Source organism: Trichechus manatus, unplaced genomic scaffold (genome assembly GCF_000243295.1).
Source record: "Trichechus manatus latirostris isolate Lorelei unplaced genomic scaffold, TriManLat1.0 scaffold00214, whole genome shotgun sequence".
Lineage (NCBI taxonomy): Eukaryota > Metazoa > Chordata > Mammalia > Sirenia > Trichechidae > Trichechus > Trichechus manatus.
In genome coordinates, this window is record NW_004444150.1 from 3,117,211 (window position 1) to 3,127,200 (window position 9,990).

At 52.9% G+C, this 9,990-nt stretch overlaps 1 protein-coding gene across 1 annotated transcript in view; it reads left to right on the forward strand.

Moving 5' to 3' along the window:
• The first annotated feature begins 3,636 nt into the window (after positions 1-3,636).
• REXO4 (REX4 homolog, 3'-5' exonuclease) overlaps positions 3,637-9,990 on the forward strand; it is an 11,128-nt gene continuing 4,774 nt past the window's right edge. The window contains exons 1-5 of the mRNA XM_004388705.2: positions 3,637-4,077; positions 5,972-6,330; positions 7,753-7,890; positions 8,140-8,333; positions 9,792-9,880. Of these exons, the coding sequence (XP_004388762.1) occupies positions 3,856-4,077; positions 5,972-6,330; positions 7,753-7,890; positions 8,140-8,333; positions 9,792-9,880 (1,002 nt within the window). The 5' untranslated portion in view covers positions 3,637-3,855. The remainder of the gene's footprint in view (positions 4,078-5,971; positions 6,331-7,752; positions 7,891-8,139; positions 8,334-9,791; positions 9,881-9,990) is intronic.

Genomic DNA, 9,990 nt, shown 5'->3' on the forward strand with positions numbered 1-9,990 from the left:
ACTGTGTCAGTCCATCTCGTTGAGGGTCTTCCTCTTTTTCACTGACCCTCTACTTTACCAAGCATGATGTCCTTCTCCAGGGACTGATCTCTCCTGATAACATGTCCAAAGTATGTGAGATGTAGTCTTGCCATCCTTGCTTCTAAGGAGCATTCTGGTTGTACTTCTTCCAAGACAGATTTGTTCGTTCTTTTGGCCGTCTATAGTATATCAATATTCTTTGCCAACAACACAGTTCAAAGGCGTCAATTCTTCTTCGGTCTTCCTTATTCATTGCCCAGCTTTCGCGTACATATGATGCGACTGAAAACACCATGGCTTGGGTCAGGCGCACCTTCGTCTTCAAGGTGATCTCTTTGCTTTTCAACACATTATAGAAGCCTTTTGCAGCAGATTTGCCCAATGCAATGCGTCTTTTGATTTCTTGACTGCTGCTTCCATGGGTGTTGACTGCGAATCCAAGTAAAATGAAATCCTTGACAACTTCAATCTTCTCTCCGTTTATCATGATGTTGCTTATTGGTCCAGTTGTGAGGATTTTTGTTTTCTTTATGTTGAGGTGGAATCCATACCGAAGACTGTGGTCTTTGATCTTCATCAGTAAGTGCTTCAAGTCCTCTTCACTTTCAGCAAGCAAGGTTGTGTCATCTGCATAACGTAGGTCGTTAATGAGTCTTCCTCCAATCCTGATGTTCTATTCTTCTTCATATAGTCCAGCTTCTCGGATTATTTGCTCAGCATACAGATTGCATAAGTATGGTGAAAGAATGCAATCCTGATGCACACCTTTCTTGACTTTAAAGTACACAGTAGCCCCTTGTTCTGTCCGAACAACTGCCTCTTGATCTATGTACAGGTTCCTCATGAGCACAATTAAGTGTTCTGGAATTCCCATTCTTCACAATGCTATCCATAATTTGCTATGATCCACACAGTCGAATGCTTTTGCATAGTCAATAAAACACAGGTAACATCTTTCTGGTATTCTCTGCTTTTGGCCAGGATCCATCTGACATCAGCAAGGATATCCCTGTTTCCCCATCCTCTTCTGAATCCAGCCTGAACTTCTGGCAGTTCCCTGTTGACATACTGCTGCAGCCGCTTTTGAATGATCTTCAGCAAAATTTTACTTGTGTCTAGTATTAATGATACTGTTTGATAATTTCCACATTCGGTTGGATCGCCTTTCTTGGGAATAGGCATAAATATGGATCTCTTCCAGATAGTTGGCCACGTAGCTGTCTTCCAGATTTCTTGGCATAGACGAGTGAGCACTTCCAGGGCTGCTTCCATTTGTTGAAACATCTCAGTTGGTATTCCGTCAATTCCTGGAGCCTTGTTTTTCGCCAGTGCTTTCAGCACAGCTTGGACCTCTTCCTTCAGCACCATTAGCTCCTGATCATATACTACTTCTTGAAATGGTTGAACATCGACCAATTCTTTTTGGTGTAATGACTCTGTATTCCTTCCATCTTCTTTTGATGCTTCCTGTGTCGTTTAATATTTTCCCCATAGAATCCTTCACTATTGCAACTCCAGGCTTGAATTTTTTCTTCAGTTCTTTCAGCTTGAGAAATGCCAAGCGTGTTCTTCCCCTTTGGTTTTCTATCTTCAGCTCTTTGCACATGTCATCATAATACTTTACTTTGTCTTCTCAAGCAGCCCTTTGAAATCTTCTGTTCAGTTCTGTTACTTCGTTTCTTCCCTTTGCTTTAGCTACTCGATGTTCAAGAGCAAGTTTCAGAGTCTCTTCTGATATCCATTTTGGTCTTTTCTTTCTTTCCTGTCTTTTGAATGACCTCTTGCTTTCTTCATGTATGATGTCCTTGATGTCATTCCACAACTCATCTGGTCTTCGGTCATTAGCGTTCAATGCGTCAAATCTATTCTTGAGATGGTCTCTAAATTCAGGTGGGATATACTCAAAGTTGTACTTTGGCTCTCGTGGACTTGTTCTAATTTTTTTCAGTTTCCGCTTGAACTTGCATATGAGCAACTGATGGTCTGTTCCACAGTCAACCCCTGGCCTTGTTCTGACTGATGATATTGAGCTTTTCCATCACCTCTTTCCACAGATGTAGTCAGTTTGATTCCCATGTATTCCATCTGGCGAGGCCCATGTGTATAGTCACCATTTATGTTGATGAAAAAAGGTATTTGCAATGAAAAAGTCGTTGGTCTTGCAAAATCCTATCATGGGATCTCCGGCATCGTTTCTATCACCAAGGCCATATTTTCCAACTACTAATCCTTCTTGTTTCCAACTTTTGTGTTCCAATCACCTGTAATTATCAATACATCCTGATTGCATGTTCGATCAATTTCACACTGCAACAGGTGGTAAAAATCTTTAATTTCTTCATCTTTGGCCTTAGTGGTTGGTGCGTAAATTTGAATAATAGTGGTATTAACTGGTCTTCCTTGTAGGCATATGGATATTATTCTATCACTGACAGCGTTGTACATCAGGATAGATCTTGAAATGTTCTTTTTGACGATGAATGCAGTGCCATTCCTTTTCAAGTTGTCATTCCTGGCATAGTAGATCACATGATTGTCTGATGCAAAATAGCCAATACCAGCCCATTTCCGCTCACTAATGCCTAGGATATCGATGTTTTAGCATTCCATTTCATTCTTGACGATTTCCATTTTTCCTAGATTCATACTTTGTACATTCCACGTGCTGATTATTAACGGATGTTTGCAGCTGTTTCTTCTCACTTTGAGTCATGCCACATCAGCAAATGAAGGTCCCGAAAGCTTGACTCCATTCACGTCATTATGGTCGACTCTACACTGAGGAGACAGCTCTTCCCCAGTCCTCTTTTGAGTGCCTTCCAATCTGGGGGCTTCTCTTCCAGCACTATATCAGACAATGTTCCGCTGCTTTTCATAAGGTTTTCACTGGCTAATCTTTTCAGCAGTAGACCACTAGGTCCTTCTTCCTAGTCTGTCTTAGTCTGGAAGCTCAGCTGAAACCTGTCCACCGTGGGTAACCCTGCTGGTATGTGAAATACCGGTGGCATAGCTTCCAGCTTCACAGCAACACGCAAGCCCCCACAGAACGACAAACTGACGCAGAGCGATCAGGGCTCTAGGCATTAAAAATTATAAATTTGTGAATATACAGCACATATTAACATTTAATAAGATGCCCTTTAGTCTCGTGAGTAACAGAACTCTGTTTTCATGAAACAAAACATTATTTTATTTCACACTTCTAACAGCCCGGCGTGGAAGAGGCGGACCGAAGCCCAAGACTCAAGGCCGACCACTGGGCGCCCCCTACCGGACGCCGGGCGCCCCTACGCTCTGTCGGCCCCGCGGCGTGGAGTCACCCGAAAGCGGCCTCCCACTTCTCTTCCGTCGGCCGCGTTTCTCATCCCCGTGTCGGATTCCGAGCTGACCCCAACCAGCCCTAGATTGCTGGCCCCGGACGCCCTCGCTGGGGGGGCAGCCCTATTCCTGTGCGGGCGAACAACCCTGTCCGGCTCCTGGCAGGCGGAACCAGAGGCGCGGATGCGCTTTCCAGCCGGTCGCGGAGAGAAGAGCACTTCCGGGGATTGCCGCGCGTGTTTTCCTGGCGCGTGGGGGTCGCTTCCGGGGCCGGAGGTATGTTTTTTTCCGGCCGCTGAGTGAGTGCGGGGCTGGCCTGGGCGGGAGCTGTGTTGACGGGACACGTCGGGGCCAGGACGAGAAGGGACACCCGTCGAAGGCGCGCAGGGACCCGGGCAGGCCGGGGTCGCGCTGGGGCAGCGAGATCGGGGCGGCCGGGGGTCTCCGCTGTGCCGCGGCCAGAGCGCTGGACGCCGCCTTTTAGGGTCACCGCTGGGGACCGTGGGCGGTGCCAGGATGGTGAAGGCCAAGGTCCCGGCCCCCACGCGCGCCCCGAGCAGCCCCGCGGCCAAACCAGGGCTTGTCAAGAAGCCAAATAGGAAGAAAAACAAGAAGGGACAGTTCTGGAAAAACAAAGCTCGAGAAGTCGGCAAGAGAGCGGAGAGCGGCCCCAGCCTTGTGGTGCGACCTCCAAAGGCACCCGAGGACTTTTCTCAGAACTGGAAGGCGCTGCAGGAGGTAAGACTCCGAGGGCCCGGCGAGCCGGGGGTGGGGACCCGCCACGCGGCTGTGTCCCCAGACTTTGGTCTGGTCGCCTCAGAACGCGAGAAGGAAGAGACCTGGCGACCCCAGAAGGGATCTGTGGGGGCACATTTCAGTGACACCTTTGTAAACAGGCGGTCACGGGAAAAGTGGCGTCTTGGGGGAAGCTGCAAGCTTTTGGGTAAGGAACTAACAGAAATGTGGCGTAGAGAATCCGTTTAGCCGTCCATAATCATTAACCTCTCGTTTGTTGAGCCGTTAGAACACACACACACTCTTCCATGTGACTTCATGTGCTTTCTCTGGTTTAATCCTCATTAACAACACCGTGACGTGGGTGCTTTCATCATCTCCATTTCACGGGTGAGGAAATGGCCCCAGAAAGGTTAAATAAATTATCCAGGATTGCTGCTGAAAGCCACAAGACTGGGACTCCAACCCAGCCGGGCTGGCCCTGGAGCGCGTCCATGCTCCCGCCACCGTCTTGCGCCTACCGCCTGTCTTGGCAGTAGCGGTCGTTGCTTACGTAGCGGTTACGCTCTGCCAGACACTGCTCCGTGTGCTTCACTCCACGTCCTGTGAGTAGCTACTGCTGTTATCCCCATCTTCCAGATGAAGACACTGAGGTGCAGAGCGTAAGGAACTTGGCCCAAGGTCCCAGAACTGAGATGTATTTCCATGGATTCTGGCGTGAGTTTGTGCCTTCGCTACTACGCTCGGTGGACCATCCAAGTTTCATCTGCGGTTTTCTGGAATTTACTGTGGAGCCTTAGAGTAAATGAGAGAGAGAATGAATAAGAACTTGAGCCTCTTAACACTGCACAGCATCCTCGGGCAGCCATTCCTAAGGACTTTCCTGCCCTGACGCACGGGAGCAGGATGACATGCAGATAGTCACGTTCCAGGAGCAGCCCCAGGGCTGCGTGTAATCTCATGAGCACTGGCTGTGCCTCTACCGCTTCTTCTCAGGAGAGTAAACCAGAATTGAGAGGGGTGGTTACTGTAGTGAACCGTTAAATTTCTCTAGTTCGTGCAAGAAAGTAAATTGTTTGTTTCTTTAACTAGTTACAGGTAGGTAGAAACCCCCCTCATCATCTCTCTGTTGCCATGTACTGGCATCTTCCCCATGGTTGAGAACCACCACGCTGGGGATTTAAGCATGAGTGGGAGGCTGGGCTCGGTAGACCCCAGAGAGTGGCCCCCTTGGAGGAGAACAGAGCCAGAGCTGCTAGCAGGGCTTTCGTTGCTTGCGTTTCCTCGAACATGCCCCTCTTTCTTCTGGAGACCCTGACAGCAGACGCAGACCAAGAAATCCTAGAAGGAAGTGGTTTCTGCGCACCAGCATGCTGGTCTGGCCCGTAAGAGCAGGGACTTATGCAATGACTTAGGTAAATTCTCAGAGACCCCGGGAGGTGCAAACAGTTAACAGGATGGGCTGCTCACCAAAAGGTTGGAGGTTCAAGTGCATCCAGGGGCATCTTGGAAGAAAGGCCTGGCGATCCACTTCCGAAAAATCAGCCGTTGGAAAAAAGTGGAAACAGGCTGCTCTTTATGCCTTGAGCCCGTGGTGTCGGATCAGTCAGCTACTTCAGGGGTGCGATGTCAGTCTGCGGCTTTGCAGAATGAGGGAGCAGGTATCCAACGATGCATTGCTGAGGGAAAAGAAAAGAAAAGCATTCCAGCACAAGTGACTTTCCAAACCGTTCGAAAATGAATTTTCAGACTTGCTAGCAGGAAGTGTACTATGCAGGTGTGACTGGGGGTGGGGGGGATGGGGGTGTGTGCGTGCGTGCGTTTGTTTTTGACCCGCTGTGCTTGGTTTCCGAGTTAAACGTGACATTCATTTTCTTTTGGCATTTATTTTCGTTAGCTCCTGAAACAAAAACCACAGACCCCGGAAAAGCTTCTTGTTACCTCTCAAATGGGTTCCAGAAAGCAGCCCAAAGCTCCCCAGTGGAACAGAAGAGTGGTCTCAGACCCCGCAAAGGGAGGTGAGGCGGAACAGCCCAGGCCAGTCAGGAGCTCAGGCCCGGAGGCCAGGGGCAGCTCTGAGCCTGCAGGATCCCTGACGGTCGGGAAGGCGCCAGCCCCTCCCATGAAGGCCACCAGCACAGAGCGTAAAGAGAAGGGGACCGAGAAAAAGACAAACAGTGGCATTTCCCCAGCGCGAGGAGACGCCAAGCATAAGAAGCAGAAAGCTGAGGCGGCAGCTCCAGCTACACCCACTGAGTGAGTGTCTGTGTCTCTGCCTGGTCGAGGCTGTGGCGGCTGGCACGGCCCTCTCTGCTACGCCGCCTCTGCAGCCTGGGTCTGCCTCAGTGCCACAGTGGGCCTTGTCACTGAGCACTCCCCACTGCCGCCTTCCTGTCCCCTTGCTCTGGAGTCTGTCTGTCGTTACGGGTTTTCCCCTAGAATGTAGGTGCGGTGGGGGTAGGGCTTGTCTCATATGATTCACTGCTGTGTCTTTGGAGCTTAGAACAGAGCTTGCTCTCCGTGGGCCCCCAGTCAGGGTTTGTGGAATGAATGAGTGCCGAGGCCAGGAGCTTGAAACCTTACTGCTTACTGAATACCATGCTTGTCACTCGGGGGTGGGAGGGACAGCAGTTGGTGGCATCTCCAGACGGCTCAGCTGGAGGTGGCACGTTCGTAAGTCAGAGACTGGCTGCGTGTCACGGGTTGAGGACACAGTGAAGGCTGGAAGAGAGACCGTGTGGGTGCCTCCCCTCTGGGTCGTGCCGCCCGCGTGCTCAGCGGGATAGGCTGCCCCTCCCCCCTGAGGCTCAGTCAAGTGGAGCAGACAGATGACACACTGAAATGGCTTTTGTCAGTGTGCTCAGGGTAATGTCGATGCAGGAGGCCTGATGGGAGCAAATGGCAGGGAGAGTGTCTGCCCCGTGGGGTCAGAGAGGACTTTGCAGACAGGACATTTCAGCGGAGGCCAAGAGACAGAATTCACCAAAAAGATGTTTATAGCTGCTTGAGCATCCAGGTATGGGGCTCGTACGCTTCTGTGTGTGTTTTGCTGCCGCTGCTGTTTTAAAAATAATATCGTGTTTTCGGCGAAGGTTTACACAGCAGTTTAGATTGCCTTTTACGTTGCTCGTTGACACTGGTTACGTTCTTCACACGCGCTGACGTTCTCATTATTTCTGGTTGTTCTATTTCCATTCGTCTAGTTTTCCTGCCCCCTTACCTTCCTGTCCTTGTTTTAAAGTAACTGTCGGCCCTTCGGTCTCACAGGTGATCTTCTGAAGGAGCGCAGTCGTCACGGGTGTCAGTTTCCTAAACGATCAGGAACGTGTTGTTTTTGTGAAGACAGAGAAAACGCTAGCAGTCATGGTACCCGCGTGGCGGGCTGGGTTTCTGTTTTACATTCGCTGTCTTTACATGCACTCCCTAAACCTCTGACCGCGCGCCTAATGCTTTTGTGACTAGAAGGGAGTGCGTTTGAGGGAAGGAGAGAGCCAGGTGCCCACGGTCCAGGAGCAGCTGGGCCTGTGGAGCCGGTTGTCGGGACCGCGGTTCCTGGGAGACAACTTACGTCAGCACCTGTACTGGCCAGCACGAGGCAACCCACGCGGCGACCCGCGAGGCGAGCCACGAGGTGACCCACGAGGTCGGAGGTCGGAGCACGTCTTCGTCTGCTTTCAGGGATGACATCTGGTTTGACGATGTTGACCCGGAGGACATGGAGGCTGCCATAGGTCCAGAGGCTGCCAACATCATGAGGAGGAGGCTGGGTCAGCATGAAAGCAGCATCACGCTGGTGAAGGAGCAGGGCTTCAGCGGGTACATGGGGCACTAGGGGAGGGGGGTGCCAGGTGGGCTTAACCTGAAGGGTGAGGGTTGTTAAAGGAAGATGTTTGCCATTGAGCCTCCAGCTGAACTGGGCAAGCACTTCCCTCATCTCCTGTCAGGTTGGGGATCACAGTGATGGGCAGAGTGCTCTTCTGTGAGGCTGCTGCCCATGGGCACCTAGGGGCCTCCCTGAGTCCTGGGCCCCACAGGGCTTATTGAGCAGAGCCTTTGGTCCCGCAGCCTGACCAGAGCCTTGGCCTTGGACTGTGAGATGGTGGGCGTGGGCCCCAAGGGCGAGGAGAGCATCGCTGCCCGCGTGTCCATCGTGAACCGGTGCGGGAAGTGTGTTTACGACAAGTACATCCAGCCGGCAGAGCCCGTGACGGACTACAGGACAGCTGTCAGTGGGATCCGGCCAGAGAACCTCAAGCAGGGTACGTCACGGTGGCTCGTGGGCCCAGAGGGAAGTCTTGGGCCAGGCAGGGTTTCTCCTGTGGTTCCCGTTTCTGTTCAGGAGCGGTCACGTGGCGAGGCCTGACGTCTCGCCTCCCCGGGGTGACTGGTGTCCAGGCGGCAGTCAGGCCCATGTGTATCTGAGGCAGCAGGGCCTCTGGCCAGCTGTCCTTCAGACCAGCACGGGGCTGCGCGTTGCTCTGTGTTATCTGGTGATAGGGCCCGTGTAGGGCGAGGGCAGGATGTGGGTGGTGGGAGAGGGGTCCTGGTGGCCCTCATGGGGTGACCTGGGCGCCATGGGAAGCCCGTCTGGCTCCATGTTAGCAGGCCTTCTTGGCTGTAGCCTTGAGAACGGACTGTAGGAGCGTGAGGTGGAAGCAGGGAGGCCGGGGGAGAGGCTCCTGCAGCCAGGGAGGCGAGAGCTGGCGGTGATGGGGAGGGGGCAGGGTGACCCGATCTGGGGTCCTTCATGACAGCTGAGCCTAGAGGCTGTGCTGATGGAGCAGATGTGGGGGCTGGGAAGTGAGGAATCCAGGGTGGCTGGGAGGTTGGGAACTAGGAAGGTCCCGGAAAGCCTGTGGAACCTCAGTGTGTGTCTCTGGGCCACACGTTTGCTTCTTTCTCTGTGTCTCTTCACGCTGCCTCTGCTTTTGTTCTTCTTGCTTTTTCGGTGGGGCAGGCGGCCTGACAAGGCGGCCCTACAGCTCCTCTGCATTTCTTGGTCCCAGTTTCCAAGTCCGGGAGGGCGGTTCTCACGGATGCTGCCTGGGTCCGGGGCCACTCTCGGTCTGGTCAGCGGGGGGCAGGCTGGGGTGCCAGAGCCCATCCTTTTGGGGGGTGTGGAGGGGTGGAGGTGGGGCAGGGCCACCCCAGGGGGTCCAGCGTGAGAAAGTAGAGCTGCCTCCAGAGCTGGGTCTAGAGCAGAGCTTCCCAAACTCTGGGCAAGGTGTCAGTCTAGTCTTTAATTGCCAGCTGGAAAGGCATAAAGTACGAGCCCTGGTTTTCTGTTGTGAGGTTCCATAGTCAAAACGACCAGTCACTCAGCCTGGGCACGCGGCTAGTGGCCAGAACAGGCACTTTGCAGTTAGGCCCTGGCCTGTCCCACTGGCGACTCACCCTCCATCCAAGTCGGGAGAGACCCCCAGACAGTGCACCCATGCTGGTGTCCCTGAAGCCTTCGCCACCGAGGCCGGGACCCTCCCGCTGCGAGGTGTCACGTGGCAGCCCCAAGGCACCCTCAGATGTGGCCTCGCAGGCCCAGGGGCAGTGACTGTGCCTCTGGGACCCGGCCTTAGATTCCAGGTCAGAACCTTGGCCTGCCTGTCCCCTCAGGTCCCCACCAGAGGCTGGGAGGGCTTCCTTCTCATGAACGGGATCTTTCTAGAGTGTTAGGCCCGCCCTCACTGACACCGCTGCTGAAACATTCCTTTGATTTTCAGGAGAGAAATTTGCCGTCGTCCAGAAGGAAGTGGCAGAAATGCTGAAGGGCAGGATTCTAGTTGGACACGCGCTGCATAACGACTTGAAGGTTGTGGCCCTGGGTACTGGGGTGGCTGGCCATCCCGTGCGTGCTGCCTGCACCTTCAGGGCCTGGGGACTGGGGTGGCTGGCCATCCCGTGCGTGCTGCCTGCACCTTC